The following is a 20,192-nucleotide window of genomic DNA, read 5'->3' as shown; positions in this document are numbered from 1 at the left end:
TAGAAGTGATTTGGGGAGTGTTCTGTCATCTTGACTAAGATCAGAACATTGTTGACATTCGGAGACTTTTGTTGACATTCACAGGCTGAGGGAATCTCTTGTGGGAAGAATCCATGACAGTGCTGATACAGTTTACTGGAATGCTTGATGACGTCAAAATCTACATTACCAAAATTGTGAGATTTTTCTCTGAAGCTCTTACTATAACAGAAAAAAAAGTGCTGATTGGCTGGTTTGAGAATTATAACCAACAAAATATGCCTTTTTCTAAAATTAAATTTATTGGGATAACATCTATAATAACAAAAGGGTAATATGCTAATTAGACCAGACGTCTTCCAGATGTCATCCTAGATGTCCTTCCTGATGAAGCTGGGGCCAGAGGGAAGCCAGCTAGGTCCTGGGTGCTTGCGGGTGGCCTGGGTGAAGCTAGCCCGGGTCCCGGGTACCTGCAGGCGGCCGGAGGAGGGAAGCCAGCCCAGGTCCCGGGTGCCAGAGGGAAGCCGGTCCCAGCAGTCGGGGGAAGGAAGGGCTACTCTTGCACAAATTTTCATGCATCGGGCCTTTAGTTGGTTCATAAGATTATATAGGTTTCAAGTGTGCATTTCTATGATACGTGACCTGTACACAATACGTGTATTGTGTTTACCACCCAAAGTCAAATCATTTTCTGTCACCACGTATTTGACGCCTTTTAGCTTTTACCAGCCCACCCTTCCCTCTGGTAACTACCATACTCTTATCTGTTTTTATGAATTTTTTAAAAATTTATTCATTGGTTGCTTTCAGTTTTATATACCATATAGAAAGAAATCATATGGTTCTTAACTTTTTCTGACTTATTTTGCTTATATTCTCAAGGTTCATTGATGTTGTTGCAATTGGCAGTATTTCATCTTTTCTTAAGGCTGAGTAGTATTGCATTGTATATACACCACATCTTATGCCATTTTCTTTTGTGATGTAAGAGGAGGCGAAAAGATTTACTGACTACAAACATGACTGTTTGCTTTGGAAATTGGGCATGCTTCAGGTTTGGTGCTGGCTTTAATATCTGCTCACTTTTGGGAATGAAACATCCAGGTTTAATGAGTTGACCCTATATTTCATTTTTGATAAATGTGCATTTGGAGATAGTATATTCTTGCTTATAACATATAGTGTTTGATAATTACATATTCAGACCCTTCACATTCTTATTTTGTCGTCTAGTTTATTATTTTTTTAGTAGCATTGAACACTCGTCTACATTTACTCTCACCTACTTTTGTGAGTACTTCTGTAGGATAGATTTCTAGTCGATTTTTTTAAATTAAGAGATATGCATTAAAAATCTTATAGGCACTGCCAATTTACCTTTCAGTAAGGTGGTAACTTTCATTCCACTAGTTGTATATAAGGGTGTCTTATTTTCTCTCACACTCTTGCTAACATTGTGTGTTTCTAATCTCTTTAATTTTTGACATCCTGACTAGGTGACAAAAAGCCTCTGTCAGAGCACAGCCAGAGCCCTGCACAGCTCTGCTGGTCTGAGTTGTTCTGGGTGACTTTCAGTCCATGTATTCTTCTAAATTCTCCCATTCGACTACGTCAGGGCTGGTTCCTGCTTGAACCCTGCCCACTGTACAACTGTTGGGAACTTAGTCTAAGTTCCTCCTTTACCAAGTGTCAGAGACACAGGTCAATTCTTGGCAGCAGGGCAAATGGAGAAGCCATGATCGGTTGTGGGTATATAAGAATGAGTCTTTATTGCAGAAGCCAGGGGCCATATAGCCATCAGATAAAAACAGCCCTCACAGCAAACTAAAGGCAGGCAGCCGGCCACCGGCTGGTATAGCAGTATCTGAGCTCCCCAGCCTCTCCTGCACACATAGGAGCTACATTCTCTGTGCCTGTCGCCTCTGCTTCGCTGAGCTCTCTTCTGCTTGCCTGCTCTCTCACACACTTCTCACTCCATCCGACTAGCTGGTCAGTAACCTACTTTTACACTATTTAGACAAAGAAGGCTTCGTGCCAATAGTTACATCAATCACACTGGCTACAGAAGGGCAGAGTGTACCGTGAGTCCTTGCACCTGCTCATGTATCTTGGCTTGATTAGGATTCCCAGGCTCAGAGTCCTTGGACATCTTGATTAGGCTTATGCCAGAGTGGCATTTGGCCATTCTGGTGTGTTGATAAGACGGCCTCTGTGCTCCCATTGGCCTTGACTTTCCAGGGATCTGGTGTGGTTCCCACAGCCTCATTATTTTATTTTGCATTTTTCTTCTTGGTCATCTTTTTATATTTTTATTACCTCTATGTATTTTTTTTTCTATTAAGTCCATATTCACATCTTTTTTCTTTCTTTGTTGCGTTGTCATTTTTTATTTTTTTAAGGGTTCCTCATATATAAAGAATGTTAATTGTCAGTTATGTTGCAAATATTTTTTACAGTTTCTAATTTGTCTCTGCCATAAAGAAACTTTAAACCATCTTTCAGTTTTGTCTTGGTTTCATCTCATGCTTAGAAAAGTTTTTTTGTATCCCAATATAATATAAATATTCTGTTTTGATATTGTATTTTTATAATTTGGTTGGGCTTTGGCTTTTATTGGCACAGTTGAATTTGTTAATGTTTCAACCTATTTATATGATCTTACTGTTTTAAAAAATATTTCCTACCTTATCTTACTCTCTTCCTGGATTGAAAAAATTGTATGTTTGTGGTGTGTATGTGTGTGTGTGTGTGTGTGTGTGTGTGTGTGTGTGTGTGCTCAGTGTGGCAGTGACTTATCTTTTTCCCCCATTAAAGTACTTCTGGGGTTTTTTTATAGCAAGAAAAACACATTAGTATATTTTTCCCACCAACATCAAGAATAAAAATAGTATCTACTGATTTCCCCCATGTAAGATGTCTCATTGTTGCTTTCAAACCCCTACATGCTTTTTTGTTGTTGTTGTTGTTGGAATAATATTGACTTTAAACTCCAGGTTAGTACTAACATGTATAGATATATCATTAGGCCCTTTAACTTTGCACTTTGTTGTGTTGTCATAATATGTTAACATTTATGTACAAGAAGTATAGGAAATGCTTGGTATGTGTGCCTATGCTGACACACTGATAGAACCAAGCACCGAACATTGTGTACAGCAGTGAAATAGGATGGGTTGGATCCTGTCCTTTCTGGCCTCCACTAAAGGCTAGACCCTGGCACTGTGAGCAGGCTTTCAGTTTGGTGTTACTTCAGACATATATTTTTGATATGTTTACTCAACATTTTTATTTAGGGGAGAGGCTAAACATTAAGAGTGAAAAAAAGTGGAAGAGGAGAACTCTTAAGCTCCTTTTTTTGTGGTCCCAGGTAGTTCATCTTTGGCTTCAAACTTAATGTCCTGAAATAAAAAACGAGAAATTCTGTAGTTTCCTTTATCTGAATACTTAGGATTTTCACATCTATTTTAGTATAGAAGGATATATTATAGTTTTATCATTGTTTTTGGCCTTTGTATCATCTTTGCCCTTTTTGATCAATTAGTTATATGTCAATTAATTAACTTTAATTACTTTTCTCCATTTGCAAATATAGAATATGGGAATAACTATTCTTTGAAAGTTTGAAAAAGCCCTGACCGGTTTGGCTCAATGGATAGAGCATCGGCCTGTGGACTGAAGGGTCCCAGGTTTGATTCCAGTCCAGGGCATGTACTTGGTTGTGGGCACATCCCCAGTAGGGGGTGTTCAAGAGGCAGCTAATCGATGTTTCTCTCTCATCAATGTTTCTAACTCTCTATCCCTCTCCCTTCCTTTCTGTAAAAAAAAAAAATCAAAAAAAAATATCAATCAATTATATTAAAAAATAAAAGTTTGAAAGAGTTCCTAAACAATGAAATTATCTATGCCCAGGTCTTTTTTTCCTGGCTAGTTTTATTAATTTGTCAATTTTTCTTATTACTTCATTTCCCCCCCAGATCTGTAGAAATTTCCAATGTGTAAATGCTTCTGTTCTGAATTATGACTGTGACATTCAGAAGAAGTGTCATGGACATGGGGTGAGTCATGTTCTCTTTTGGCTTGTTCATGGAAATAATGCTGTTTAATGAGGAATCCCAGTAAGGCAGTGGTTCTCAACCTTCCTAATGCCGCGACCCTTCAATACAGTTCCTTATGCTGTGGTGACCCCCAACCATAAAATTATTTTCGTTGCTACTTCATAACTGTAATTTTGCTACTGTAAATATCTGATATGCAGGATGTATTTTCATTGTTACAGATTGAACATAATTAAAGCATAGTGATTAATCACAAAAACAATATGTATTTATATATGTTTTCCTATGGTCTTAGGCGGCCCCTGTGAAAGAGTCGTTCGACCCCCAAAGGGGTTGTGACCCACAGGTTGAGAACCGCTGCAGTAAGGGTTATGTGAGACTTCCCAAGATTTTTAAATTTTTAGATTGGGGAATTTATATACCTGATACATTTTTTATTCTTAAAGAGTGTCTATGAATTTGCATGAATTTAGTTCTTTCTCTTGGTTTCTATTCTAGAATTCATGATTTAGAACAACATTCACAATGAACAAAAATGGTGTTTTGTTTGTTTTGAAGGTATGTAATAGCAATAAGAATTGCCACTGTGAAAATGGCTGGGCTCCCCCAAATTGTGAGACTAAAGGATACGGAGGAAGTGTGGACAGTGGACCTACATATAATGGCAAGTAACATAGAAGAAAATTAGTGTGCTCTCCCAGTGGCCCATGTCAGATATTGGGCATCCTTATACCTCTCCCACGCTTCTCACGGCACTTAAATGTTATGTTGGTTCTGCCTCCTAAATTTTTCACAGATGTTTCCATTTCTTTCATTCCTGTTAATTACTTTTAATTTCTTGCCTGGTCTTACGTAATGGCCTCTTAATTAGGCTCCCTCTTTCCCATCTTGCTTCCTAATCCACATTCCACACTACAGAGTTTCAGTGTTTTCCTTCAAGAATTCAGTTTTGATTATGCCGGTGTCTTGCTTGAAATTCAGTGCTTCTGCATTGCTATTAGAATGAAGTACAAAAATTCATAACATGGCTTAAATGCCCTGCATTATTTTTCCTAGCTTCACTTTTCCAACCTCATTTCGCTATGCTTAAGATATTGTAACTTCTTTTATTTCCTCTAATAAGCTACTACTCTCTTTTACCTCTGGGCTTTCATACCATATTATATTCACACTAGAGGGCTGGTGTATGAGATTTATGCACTTGGGGGTGGGGTGTTGGGAGGGGTCCCTCAGCCTGGCATGTGCCCTCTCGCAGTCTGGGAGCCCTCGGGGGATGTCTGACTGACAGCGGGGAGCGGGCCTAAGCCGTCAGTTGGATATCCTTAGCACTGCTGTGGAGGCGGGAGAGGCTCCCACCACTGCAGCTGTGCTTGCCAGCCGTGAGCCTGACTTCTGGCTGAGCGGTGCTCCCCCTGTGGGAGTGCATTGACCACCAGGGGGAAGCTCCTGCATTGAGCGTCTGCCCTCTGGTGGTCAGTGCGTGTCATAGCGACCGGTCGGTCCGCTGTTCGGTTGATTTGCATATTAGCCTTTTATTATGTAGGATTGTTGGAACTTGGCTAATTGCTACTCAGATTTCAGTTTATACCTTATTTCCCCTAGGAATTTTTCCCTGACTGCCTAACTATGAATTAACATGCCCTTCCTATTCTCCTGTTACTATAAGCACTATCACATACTATAGTAATTACTGATATACTACTTATTTTTATTCCCTTATAGACTATGAATGAGCTCCTTGACACCAGTATCTTCCTACTGAGAAGATATGCTTTCTTTCTCCTGGGTAAACACTAGGTGGAATGGTTGTCTCATAGAGTAGGTTTATATTTAGCATTTTTAGAAACTGCCAAACTGTTTCCCAAAGTGGCTGTACCAATGTACACTCTCTCCAGCTGTATATGAGGGTTCTAATTTCTCCACATCCTCTCCAATACTTGGTGTGATCAGTTTTTGTAATTTTAGCAATACTGGTAGGAATGTAGTGGTATTTCACTGTGATTTTAATTTGTATTTCTCTAATTACTAATGATGTTGATCATCATCAAAGATGTGCTTATATCATCTTTGGTGTCATGTCTATTCGAATTGTCTCGTTTTTAGTTAGGTTGTTTGTCTTCCTGGGTTTTGAGAGTTCTTTATTCTGCATACAAGTCCTTTATGAAAAATGCTTTGTAAGTATTTTCTCCTGTTCTGTTTACTTTGGCTTTCTTTTTTTCCTAGTTTTTTAGAAGATCAATCAGGTATTTGAATTGAGACCTTTTTTTCCTTAGTGTAAGCATTGTAGTGCTATCAGTTTTCCTTAAGAACTGCTTTTTTGTACCTCACAAATTTTGATATGTTGTGCCTTTATTTTCATTCAACTCAAAATAACTGATATACTTTTTATTTCTTTGACTCATGAATAATTTAGAAGGGTGTTACTTTGTTTTATAGTATCTGTGGGATTTTCCAGAAATTTTAGTGTTATTGATCTCTGATTTATTCCACTATCTTCCGAGAGCCTACTTTGTATGATTTGAATTCTTTTATATTTCTTGACACTTGTTTTATGGCTCAGAAGGTGGTTTATCTTAGTAATTAAGTTTTGTATACACTTGAAAGTAATTTGTATTCTGCTATAATTCTGTGCAGTGTTTTATAAGTAATTAGTTCCTGTTAGTTGACAGGTGTTTAAGTCTTTTATATACTTACTGATTTCTGTATACTTGTTCTGTCAATTACGGAGAGAGGAATATTGAAGTTCTTGGCTATAAGAGCAAATCTGCCTATTTTTCCTGGCAGTTCTATTCGTTTTTGCTTTATGTATTGTGAAACTCTGTTACTAGGTACATAAGCATTTAGGATTGTTCTGTCCATTTTATATATTGGCTCCTAAATTATTATGAAATAGCCCTCTTTATACCTGGTAATATTCTGCTCTGAAATTAAATATTAATATAGTTACTCCAGATCTATTTTAATTAGTCAGCATAGGGAATCTGTTCTCATCCTTTTGCATTTAATCTATAGCGTGTCCCCCCAAAATGTATACATACTGTAACAGCTGATAGCTCAATTTTGAAAATGAAATGTACTAGTATTTTAATAAACACTATCTTTATAATTATTCAAAGTGTGTGTATACATTTTTGGGGGGACACCCTATTTTTGTGTCTTTATATTTAAAGCAGATTTCATGTAGGCTGCATATGATTGGGTCTTGCTTTTTTATCTGGTTTGCCAATCTCTGCCTTTTGAGTGAGTTCATCCGAATATATTTAATTAGATTATGATATCTTTGGGTTTAGATCTAACATATTGATATTTTTCTATCAAAGTTTCTTTTCATGTGATATTGTACCACTTTAGTATATTTCCACTTATCTCCCTCTGCCTTTTGTGGTATTGATGACATACTTCTGTATATGCTGTGAATCCTACAATACACTGTTACTATTTTTGCTTTAAACAGTTGATTATCTTTTGAAGATATTTAAGTAATAGAAAAAGTCTTTATATTTTCTCACACTGTTACCATTTCTGTACTCTTCATTTGAGTGTATGTGTGTAAAGTCACATTTCTATTTGCTATCATTTAATTTCTGCTTGTAGTACTTCTTTTCACATTTCTTATAATGCAGGTCTACCAGAGACAAATATTTTAGCTCTTGTGTATATGAAAAAGTATTTTGCCTCGAATAATAACTGGGTAAAATATTCTCGGGTAAAGTTTTATCACCATTTGACTTCTTTAAGGATGCTCCTACATTGTCTTCCAGCTTACATAGTTTTTCCCATCATCTTTTTGTGTCTTCTGTGTGTAATGTGTGTTTTTACCCTCTAAGATTTTCTCTTCATTTCTGATTTTTAGTATTTGACTATAATGTGCCTTGGCATGCTTGAAATTTGTTAAACTTTTTTGATTTGTGCTTTTATAGGTTTCTTCAAGTTTTGGCCATTTTGTCTTAAAATTTTTTTTAATAATAACGAGATGCTTTATTGAATTATATGCACAGATATGTCATATGTAGTACATTTAGATATTAATTGACCTCAGTAAAGAAGTTTTTCTGGCCTGACCCTTATAAATCCCAGAATCTTTTTATTTTTTTCAATTACAGTTTACATTCTCTATTATCCTGTATTAGTTTCAGATGTACGACATAGTGGCTAGAAAATGGTGCACTTTGCAGAGTGGTCCCCTTGATATTTCAAGTATGTGTGTGTATGATATCATTGACTATATTCCCTATGCTGTAAGTACATTTCTCTGACTATTCTGTAACTATCAATTTTTACTTCTTAATCCCTTCACGTTTTTCACCTAGTTCCAACCCCACTTCCCCTCTGACAACTGTCAGTTTGTTCACTGTATCTATGAGTCTGTTTCTATTTTGTTTATTTTGTTCTTTAGATTTCACATATAAGTGAAATCATGTGGTATTTGTCTTTCTCTGACTTATTTCACTTAGCATAATACCCTCTGGGTTCATCCATGTTGTCATAAATGGTAAGACTTCATTCTTTTTAATGGCCAAGTAATATTCCATTGTATATATGTGTGACAGCTTTCTTATCCATTCATTTATTGATGGACACCTGGGTTGCTTCCATATCTTGGCTATTGTAAATAATATTGCAGTGAACACAGGGTGCATATATTATGTTGAATTAGTGTTTCAGATTTCTTTGGATTTATTTCCAGAAGTGCAATCACCACTGGATCATAAGGCAATTCCATTTTTTGATTTTTAGGAACCTCCACAATGTTTCCATAGTGGTTGCACCAATCTACATTCTCACTAACAATGCACAAGGGTTCTCTTTTCTCCACATCTTCAGCAACACTTGTTTGTTGATTTCTTGATGATAGCCATCCTGACAGGTGTGAGTGGTACTTCATTGCAGTATTTATTTGTATTTCTCTGATGATAAGTGATGTTGAGCAACTTTTTTTCTATTTTCCTCTTTCCTGTTCTTCAGGATCTCTAAGTACATGTATATTTGATAACTTGAAGTTCTTTCACATCTCATTTATTTTCCTTGAGTATTTTATTGTTTATTCTCTTTTTAATTATGAATAGTTTATATTGTAATTTTTCAAGTTCACTCTTCTTCTGTGGTATCTGATCTGCCATTAATTACATGCAGTGTAATTTTTATCTTTGTATTTTTCACCTCTGTAAGTTCTATTTGTTTCTCTTTTTTGTATCTTTTATGTCTCTACAAAGCATGTTCAATCTTTACTCTAGCTTCTTGAACGTATGTAATACAGTTCTAACTTCTAACGTTGTTGTCTACTAATTCTATCATCTATCGTTGGTTAGTTTTAATGTATTTCCCCCCCACCCCCCCTCATTTTGGATCATATTTTCCTGCTTCTTTGCATGCCTTGTCATTTTTTTACTGGATGCCAGAAATTGTGAATTTTGCCTTTTTTGGATACTAGATATTTTTGGATTTATATTGATGAACTTTGTTCCAGTGTGCTTATGTTACTTGAACATAATTTATAGCTTGATCCTTTTGGGTTTTGCTTTTAAGCTCTTTAGGGAGGCCCAGAGTAGCATTTAGCCTGGGCTCATTTGCCTTATTACTGAGACCAAACCTCTTCTGTCTATTCTACTCAATGCCACAGTAATTATGGAGTTTCCCACCAGAAATGGTAGGAACAGGCCCTTTCCCCAGTCCTGTGTGAGTTGTGGGATATGTTCTCACTAATTCTTACAGGTCATTTTTTCTGTGGCTTCAGGTGGTTTCCTTCTGTGCATATGTAGATCAGTACTCAGCTGATGTTCGAGGAACCCTTTGCAGAGCTCTCAAGTTCTGTCTGTGCAGCTCCCTCCTTCTGGTTCGTTGCCAAATGAACTCTGGCTGCTTTGGGGACAACCAGCTCCATCTCCTCGACTTAAGGAGATCACTGAGCTTTACCTGGGTTTCCTCATTCCTCATCATGATCTGTTAACTTTCAGTAGGCAGCAAACTCTTACTCACTTTCTATCTCAGGTATCATTGTTTTTCATTTACTGATGCTCAGTGTCTTGAAGTGTTTGCTTTACATATTTTGCCTGGTTTTGTGGTTATTACAGCTGTCAGGATAAATCTGGTCCCTGTTACTTCACCTTGACTAGAAGTAGAAGTCAGAACTAATGGCTCTGTATCATTCCATCGAATGGATGTGCCATAACTTGACTTTGTTGTTTTGTAATTATTATTATTTTTTTAATATATTTTATTGATTTTTTACAGAGAGGAAGGGAGAGAGATAGAGAGCTAGAAACATCGATGAGAGAGAAACATCGATCAGCTGCCTCTTGCACATCTCCCACTGGGGATGTGCCCGCAACCCAGGTACATGCCCTTGACCGGAATCGAACCTGGGACCTTTCAGTCCACAGGCCGACGCTCTATCCACCGAGCCAAACCGGTTTCGGCTGTTTTGTAATTATTAGACATTGAGGTTGCTTCTAAGTTTTTTAACATTTAAATTCTGCCACATTTATTTATTTTAAATTAATTTATTGGGGGTGACATTGGTTAATAAAATTGTTTCTAAGTTTTTATATGCACTGGTATCAGTGTAGGGTATATCTTAATACTTATGCATATTTTTCCAGTTGGAGGATAAATTGCTAGAAATGAGATTACTAGGTTGAAGGGTATAATCTTTTTTATAGTTCTTGATAAAAATTCCAAATGAATTTATGTAATGCTACCAACAGTATGAGGGTACCAATTTCAACATAACCTTACCAATGTTGGATGCTTTAATCAAAATTTTGTCTACTAATTTGTAGGTATGAAATGATATAATCAAGCTTGCTTTAATATTTCTATATTTTTAATTGGGTTGAATGTTGTTTCATGTAATGTCATACAACTTTTAAAAGTTATTTCTGGTACTTTTAAAAACTTAAAATTGTGAGGAAAAATTTTACAGCGTATCATTCCTGTTCATATTTACTATAGCCTTTCCCTCAAGACCATGGAACAGATAAAGTTAATGTTAATTAGTGAATTTTTAAAAGTATAGTAAGATAAAATCCAGAAGCCATAAAAAATGAGGTTGATAAATTCAACTATCCAAGAATAATAAACTTAAGCTTGGAGAGAAGCATTGAAAGACTAATGGCAAATTGGGGAGAATGCTTCCAGCTCATACATAGACAAAGCTAATATCCCTAATACATAAAGAGCTTTTAGAAATTGAGAAGGAAAAAGCCCATTGTCCAGTAAAATAGTCAAAGGACTGAGCAGAAAAAAAATTACATTTCCTTAAGTATGAAAAGTTGCTCAACTCATAGTGTAAAAAAAAGAAATGCAAATTAAAATGATATAAGATATAATTTTTCACCTACCAGGTTGGCTAACATGCACAAGTTTGACCCAGGGGGTGAGGCCGTGATGAATTCTTATATATTGCTGGCTGGTGTGGTAAATTGTAATCACTATTACGGTGGTCAATTTGACAGTGCCTTAAAAAATGAATGCATTTACCCTCTGATATGTAGTTCTACTTTTGTGAAATTATTCTATAGATATGCCAGCACCCATTGTTATTATAATAACAATAGCATTATTTTAGGGTTATTCATTATAGCATTTTTTAATAACAAAAGATTAGAAAAATGAAAGTATCAGTTGGATACTGGTTCATTAAACTATAGGACATCCTTGCAATGTAGTTTTGTATAACTGTATAGAAGATGCGGTGGTCCTCAATGTATGGTTTGGGGAGATATATAGATGAGTGAAAAAGTAACATGCTACGTAGTGTTTATGGCAGGGGTGGGCAAACTTTTTGACTCGAGGGCCACAATGGGTTCTTAAACTGGACTGGAGGGCCGGAACAAAAGCATGGATGGAGTGTTTGTGTGAACTAATATAAATTCAAAGTAAACATCATTACATAAAAGGGTACGGTCTTTTTTTTTTTTTTTTTTTTAGTTTTATTCATTTCAAGTGAATTAATAAATGGTTCTTCTGGGGAAAGCAAGAAGTGGGCAGGGATGAAGTATGAGCAGACTTCTCTGTGTATATAATTTATATCAGTTTAACTTTTGAACAATCTGAAAATTAATGTAAAACATTTATAATCACCTCCTATGTTCTAGTTAATATGAGTTAACTTCTAATTAAATGATCGTTAATATAAATTCTTCTTTCTAGAAAAGAATACTGCACTGAGGAATGGACTTCTAGTATTCTTCTTCTTAATTGTTCCCCTTATTGTGCTTGCTGCTTTTGTCTTCTTCAAGAGAAATCAACTACGGCAAAGCTGCTTCAGAAAGAAGAGATCACAAACATATGAGTACTTAGATTTTTTTTTCTAAATTCATATAATATAATTTAAGAAATTATAATGATGATAGTCATATCATAGAGGCTTTTTTAAAAATAGGGTTCTAAATTTTCTCTCTATTCTTTGGACATGATTAGCAGGGGTAGAAGGATAATGATGATTCAGCTACCTCTTAAAATGATGAGGGGAAAGTATTATGGTAACCAGCCTGTATATACTGAAAATGGCCCTTAGAATTTATTTTGCTTAACATTGATGTTTGATAGTGGGATAAGTAGGATTTTGGGCTACAGTTTCTGATTTGGACTTCTTAATTAGAGATTAAAATATACAATAAAGATTTAAAAGTGTAAATGTTGAAATTTTTCTTCCATGTCTGTTTTAAGGATCAGTTCTCACAGAGGAAGAGCTGTTCAAATCACAGTTTGGGGAAAGAGGATTTGTAAATTATAGGCTTTTAAGAAATAAGTTTTGGTGGAAGAAAGGGTTGTCATAATTCAGACAACTAACATATCTAATCTGTATGTTTAACACTTGTACTACTATCTCTCAACTATCATTTATATGTTGGCAATAGAATGTAGCATAGATGAGCATGGACCTTGTAATCAGCTCTGAATTTAAGTTCCAGTTTGTTACTTGTTAGAATTATGAATTGGAATAATGAAACTCTTTGAATAGTAAAACTCTTATTTTACTTCTTCTAAAATAATAATAATAGCAATAATAATACCTATCTCTTAAAGTTGATGTGAAGATTAAATGAATAAAGTATTAACAAGTAAAACCCATAGCACATTAACTGGCACTGTGTAATTACTTAGTAATAAGTTTTATTATGTTAATGATTTCAAAATATACATATCCTCCTTGATTGCTTACCTTTACTTCATTGCTCTATTTTTCTCACACAGAGTATTTTCTTAGAGTATCCTGATGTGAGCTTTAATTTTTAACATAGTCTACAACAGATTTATCTTCCTATCTGTTCTTTCTCTTTCTTACACACTTCAGACTGACCAAATCATGTAATTCCCCAGTCTGCATCTCCGAAATTTTAGCTACCTCCTATACACCTCTTCCTAGCTGACTTGCTTTTGCCTCAGCATGTTTGAAAGCCAACTGATATATTTGCAGCTTATCATTTGCTCCTTCTGAACTTCCTAGTTCTTAGAGTGACTACATTAAATTTTGTAGCTTAAGAGTATGCTTTCACTCTTCTCTGATTTTAGGAAGAATTGAGAAAAGTCAAAGTTTAGTCTCATTGACCAAAATTTTATAATTTCTCAGAATTTCATTTCATTGTGAAACAGGTTAATAAAACTTTCTAGTACTGTAAGGATTAGAAATGTGTGAAAGCTGTTAAAAATGCTGGGACAAATTTATCTGTCATCATGATTATCATAATCACCTCTACCAACATCATTATTCTGTTTTTGGGAATATGCAAGGTATGCGTAATACGTCATGTAGAAATATTTTAAACTTCATTTAGCTCAAAAGTAATTCTATCTTTCAGGTCAGATGGCAAAAATCAAGGAAAAGTTTCTAGACAACCAGTGAGTGTTCCTCGACATGTTTCTCCAGTGACTCCCCCCAGAGCAGCTGTAAGTTTAAAATGAAAAGTTGTATTTCTTTACTATTATTATGGTCTCACATTTATTTTAAAAATATGTTTTTATTGACTTCAGAGAGAGGAAGGGAGAGGGAATCACCCATTGGCTGCCTCCTACACCTTTCCCCTCTCTGGGGATGAAACCTGCAACCCAGAAATATGCCTGTAACCGAACCGTTACCTCCTGATTCATGGATCAGCCCTTAATCACTGAAGAACACCAGCTGGGCTGGTTTCACATTTTTAAAGGTTAAAAAATGATTGTCACATAGATTTAGAAATCTTAAGAATTGAAGAATGTAATCTATAGGTGGTCTCTGGGTTAGTTTAGGAAATACCAGTAGGGTCCCTGGCTCAGAGGAGAGGGAAGACATCTAGATCATAAGAATGCCTTGCCTTGAAACCAATATTGGAAAATGACGTGGGCCCCCTGCTATCCCTGTTTATTTCTATGTCTACTCTCTTTCTGTTCTCAATGCCTGGCTTCTGTAGGCATGTTACCAAAGACCTGGTATTGAACTGGAATACACTTAATTGTCTCAGCAATGGGACCAGTAATCACTCCTCCTCTGAATGTATTAGGAAGTATTGGGATAATGACATCCTTTTTCTGATCTGCATATATTCCTAAGACATATATAATATTACTTTGTAATTCTGTATTTTTAAATTTATGTTTAAATTACATTTATTGAGGGGGACATTGGTTAATAAAATTACATAGGTTTCAAGTGTACAGTTCTGATACATCATCTGTGTATTACATTGTATGACCACCATTCAAGTCAGATCTTTTTCCATCACCATATATTTGATCCCCTTTACCCTTTTCTACCCTCCTACTCCCTTCCATGTGGTAACCACCATACTGTTGTCTGTGTCTGTGAGTTTTTATTTTTCTTATTTGCTCATTTGTTGCTATCAGTTTTATATCCCACATAGGAAAATATGATTTTACTTTATATATTTCAAAACTTTGTATAATGTTTTGTTTGATGTTTTATACATTGATCTACAATTTACTTTTCCCTTTAGCGTTACTTTTTGATTTATCCCTATCGATATATGTAGCCCTTGTTCATTCATTTTCACTGTTGATATTACATTATATAAGTACCACACAATTTTAAAATCCATTTTTCTGTTGTCACACAATTTTAAAATCCATTTTCTAATTACCAAATTAGTAGGTAATAATTTCTGATTACCAGATTATGGCTAAGATGATCATTATATATGTCTTCTCATGTATGTATGTGAGTTCTGAGACTGCACTGTTTAATATAGTACTGGCTATTTAAATTTCATTTTAAGTGAAATAAAATTAAGAATTTCATTCCTCATTCACATTTTAAATGCTCAATAGATCACATGTGACCACTGACTACTATATTGGATAGCACAGATATAGTACATTTTCATCATTGCAGAAAATTCTATTAGAGAACACTGACCTAGGGTCATATAAGAATTAAATTGGAAATTGCTAAATTGCTTTCCAAGTAGGTTATACCATGGGGTGATTGAATTGTCAGTGGTGTATGAGCATTCCTGCCTACCTACATCTTTGTCAATACTTGGTATTGCCAGACTTTTAAGGTCTTTCCAATTTCTGTGGAATGAATTGATTAGATATCCTTCCTCATGTTTTATATACATGGAGTTTCCCTATACTACTCCTTTTTCCCTAATAAAAAATAAACAAAAATGATTATGCTCTTTTCTTCCTTAATTATATATATTCAAGATTATTCCATATCACTACATATACAGGATAATCACACAGTCCCTACCTATGCAAGTTAGAAATTACATATATGTTCTTTCTCAACCTTGACATATTTTTTTATTGTGGTAAAATATATATGCTATAAAATTTGCATTATAATCATTTTAAGTGCATGATTTAGTGGCATTACATTCACAATGTTGTGCATTTATTTCCACTGTCTTTTTTTGTAAGACTTTTTCATTACCCCAAACAGAAATTCTGTATCCATGAAGCAATTACTCCCATCTCTCCTTCTCCTATAAATTTGAGAATCTAATTTTCCATTTCTCGAAAAAAGGCTATTAGAACTTTGATAAGGATTGTGTTGATTCTGTTGATCATGTTGAATTGACAATACTGAGTCTTGAAACCATGAATGCTAGTTGTCTGTCCATTAATTTAGGTCTTGTTTAATTTTTTCATCAACAGGTTGTAAATTTTCAGTGTAAACATCTTTGACCTTCTTGCTTAAGTTTATCCCTAAGTATTTTATTCTTTGTATGCTATTGTAAATGGAATTGCTTTCTTAATTTCCTTTTCAGATTGTTCATTGCTGGTGTATAGAAACAAAATTGATTGTTGCATGTTTATTATATATTTTGCATCACTGCTGAATTCATTTATTAGCTCTAGTAGCTTTCTTGTGGTTTCTTTGAAATTTTCTACATATATTATGAAGTAGTTGGAAATAGAAGTAGTTGTACCTATTTTTTCCTATTTGAATACCATTAATTAATTAGTTTGTTGTTTTGTCCAATTGTTTTGGCTAGAACTTTCAGCACTATGTTGCATAGCAGTGGTAAAATCAGCATCCTTATATTATTCCTGATCTTAGCAGGGGAAGCTTTCAGTTTTTCTGGCATATTTAAAAATTTCTCCATGTTCTTCCTGTGAAATCTTTCTTGTTGATATTTAGAAGTCCTTAAAGCAATCCCTGATAGCTATTTGTACATTTTCAGCTGTTGGTAGAGTCCTTATGTATGAGATTAAGAAAGATAATAATTTCTCACCTAATTTTAAAAAAAATATTAATATTAGCTTTTATTTTAATACTAGAGGCCTGGTGCATGAAATTCATCGACTGGGGCGGGGGGTGTCCCCCAGCCCAGCCTGCACCCTCTCCAATCTGGGACCCCTTGGGAGATGTCTGACTGCTGGTTTAGACACTGGCAGTTGGACATCCCTCTCACAATCCGGGACTGCTGGCTCCTAACCACTTGCCTGCCTGTCTGCCTGATTGCCCCTAACTGCTCCCCTGCTGGCCTGATCACCCCCAAATGCCGTCCCCTGGTGACCCAATGGCCCCCAACTGCCCTCCCCTGGTGACTCAGTGGCCCCCAACTGCCCTCCCCTGCCAGCTTGATCGCCCTCAACTGCCCTCCCCTGCTGGCCTGTTTGCCCACAACTGCCCTCCCTTGCCGGCCATCTTGTGGGGGTGGCCATCTTGTGATGATGTGAGGGCACAAGGGCCACCTAGGCTTTTATTAGTATAGATATTGACCTTATCTCAGCTCTAGATTTGTTGTTGTTGTTATCATGAGGTTTGTATAAAATGTCTCATAGATAAAATAGTCCTTTTTTCCTGATAGCTTCTTATCTTCATTTGACTATACAAGTTGGGCCCCCTTTCTCCTCCCCTTTTAGGTTTTTGTGTCACATAATATTCTATTTATGAGAATGTTTGCTACCAACCTGAATTAGCTATATTTATTTTAAGTGCTCCCCTCCTTTAACTTTTATGCAACTATAAATAAATGTTTAATATCCTGTTTACAAATAGAGTTGCCATTTTCTGATTTTATTTGTCATCTTAAAGCTTTGTGTGCTTTTATATTTTATTTAAGGTAAAAGATCTGCTTTCAACATTTCTTGTAATGCAGTTCTTGTGGTGGTGAACTCTCTTAGCTTTTGTTTGTCTGGGAAAGCCTTTGATTCTCCTCATTGCTGAATGATAACCTGGTTGGATGATAGAGTACTCTTCACTGATATTTTTTGTCTTTCATTATTTTGAATATATTATTCCCTCTCTCCTGGCCTGTAGAGTTTCCGCTGAGAAATCTGATGATAGCCTGATGGGGGTTCCTTTGTAGGTTACTGTCTTTTCCCCCCCTCGCTGTCTTTATAATTCTTCCTTTATCGTTGGCACTTGATTCTTTGAATATAATGTGTCTTAGAGAAGGTGTTTTTTGTTTTAGTTTGCGTTGAGATAATTGAGTGTTCTGTTAGTTTCTTGAACTTTTACGTTCAGTTCATTCCACAACTTTAGGAAGTTCTCATCTATTATTTCTTTAAATAGGCTCTCTCTTCTCCTTCTGGGATACCCATTATCTTATGTTGCCCTTTCTAATAGAGTCCGATAATTCTCACAGAGCATTTTCATTTTAAAAAGATCTTATTTCTCTCTTCTCTTCCGTCTGAATTATTTCCAATGCTTTCTAATGCATTCCTCATCTCATTAATTGAGTTCTTTAGCTCTAGATTGCTGTTTGTTTTTGTTTTTAGAGTTTAAATCTCTTTGGTAAAGCACTTCTTTTGTTCATTAATTTTATTCCTGAGCTATTGAATTGCCTTTCTGAATTTTTTGCTAGCTCATTGAGTTACTTCATAACAGGTATTTAGAATTCTCTGTTATTTAGATAACAGTCTTTCATCACTTTTGATTTTGGTTTCTGGAGAATTGTTATTTTATTTTTGTGATACTGTGTTACTGTGATTGTTGATGGTGCTTGATGGGTTGTACCATTGTTTGTGAGAAATGAGTATGTACCCCATTCTTTTTAGTGTCATAGCATTCCATCTTATGGATTTACCATGAATTTAAAAACAGGTTGTTTCAAAACAGGTTGTTCTTTTTACCATTAAAAAAAAAAGATTTTTTATGTACATTGGTTTTTGCATACATATAAAAATATATGTAAATTCCAAGAAGTAGACTTTAACTATTCCTTTCAAGTGCTGTACCTAGGCCTGATGGACGAGGATGGAGACAATTTTTTTTGCTTCCCTTCTCTATTTTCATAGTAGAAACAAATCACTCAACGGGCAAAAAAATAGCGGAACATCTGTCCCATAGCAGAAGCCATAGAATGTTTAAGCTTTTCTTCATCACTGTGCATATTCTGCCACTAATAGAGCCTTAGTTGAGAACACTTCATCAATGATTTAGTAATTTCATCTGATCTTCCCTGACTTTTCCTAATGTAATGTGATATGTGAAAATTTTTCTTACTTTTACTCTCATATTTAAGGCTGTATTATAGAGTCTCACTTTGTTGTAAATATTTCTCTCAACCACCTTGTCAAGGAATAATATAAGGAATTCCAAAAGCAGATCAGTGGTATTTGTAGTACTGTTTAGGTCCTGTATAGATTTGGCAATATAGTTTTAGAAGATTTATTTAAAATATATTGACAGGAAATGTGCTATGTTTTAAATAATGTAGTTGATTATAATACTTTAGTAATATTGAACTTAAAAATATATAGCCTTCACCAAGACCGGTTTGGCTCAGTGGATAGAGCGTCGGCCTACGGACTGAAAGAAAGGTCCCAGGTTCACTTCCGGTCAAAGGCATGTACCTTGGTTGCGGGCATATCCCCAGTGGGAGGTGTGCAGGGGGCAGCTGGTTGATGTTTCTCTCTCATAGATGTTTCTGACTCTCTATCTCTCTCCCTTCCTCTCTGTAAAAAAATCAATATATATATATATATATATATATATATATATATATATATATATATATATATATTTAAAAATATATATATATAGCCTTAAAAGAATTAAGTATTCCATATTTAGTGGTAAAGATGTTGAATAAGTAAAATATTTTTAAATGTCAGTGTTATAAGTAAGTTGTCTATTCATTGATTTTAAATATATTGGTTACTTTTATATGGAAAATAACTAACTGAATAGAAAACATATTTATGAGTGCATTGTGGTAATAACTTTTTTCTTTTGTAGAATGCATATGAAAACAGATTTCCTGTACCAACATATGCAGCGAAGCAGCCTCAGCAGTTCCCATCAAGGTTTGAAATGAAGTTGCTTAGATTACTTGACCAGAATGAACTTCAGAGATAATGTCTAATATTTTTCCTTCTATTTTTAATTTAAAAAGGAATCAAATTAAAGACTCAGTAAAGATGGGCTTAAAATCAGCAAAAAGGAAATAATTTATTACTGTATTTTGCATCACATAAAATGCATCCCACCTCTTACACCCCCCAAAATCCTTGAAATTACAGTTGAATTGCAACACTGAGGCGTGTCCTCATGTATAATCTTTATCATACAATAAGAGTGTGTTGAAATCCAATTGAGCATTAAGGGAAGTATATATACTAGTAAACCTTGTGAGACAGATGTTCACCTGGTAATGTCGTGTGTTATTGGATTAGTGGTATACTATAATTGATCAAAGTGGTTAAGGAAAAGGTATCCACAGGTTAAAGTATGAGGATTGAGAAGGACAGGTATAGAAGTTA

At 35.3% G+C, this 20,192-nt stretch overlaps 1 protein-coding gene across 2 annotated transcripts in view; it reads left to right on the top strand.

The window, feature by feature from the left end:
• Window positions 1-20,192, top strand: part of ADAM9 (ADAM metallopeptidase domain 9) — a 94,862-nt gene that overhangs the window by 72,585 nt on the left and 2,085 nt on the right. For both annotated transcript variants that reach the window (XM_059685347.1, XM_059685346.1), the window contains 5 exons: window positions 3,954-4,034; window positions 4,593-4,698; window positions 12,186-12,327; window positions 13,838-13,925; window positions 19,669-19,736. In XM_059685347.1, coding sequence (XP_059541330.1) covers window positions 3,954-4,034; window positions 4,593-4,698; window positions 12,186-12,327; window positions 13,838-13,925; window positions 19,669-19,736 — 485 coding nt within the window. The remainder of the gene's footprint in view (window positions 1-3,953; window positions 4,035-4,592; window positions 4,699-12,185; window positions 12,328-13,837; window positions 13,926-19,668; window positions 19,737-20,192) is intronic.

Source organism: Myotis daubentonii, chromosome 2, assembly GCF_963259705.1.
Source record: "Myotis daubentonii chromosome 2, mMyoDau2.1, whole genome shotgun sequence".
NCBI classification, from domain to species: domain Eukaryota; kingdom Metazoa; phylum Chordata; class Mammalia; order Chiroptera; family Vespertilionidae; genus Myotis; species Myotis daubentonii.
This window is presented reverse-complemented; position numbering and strand designations above follow the sequence as displayed.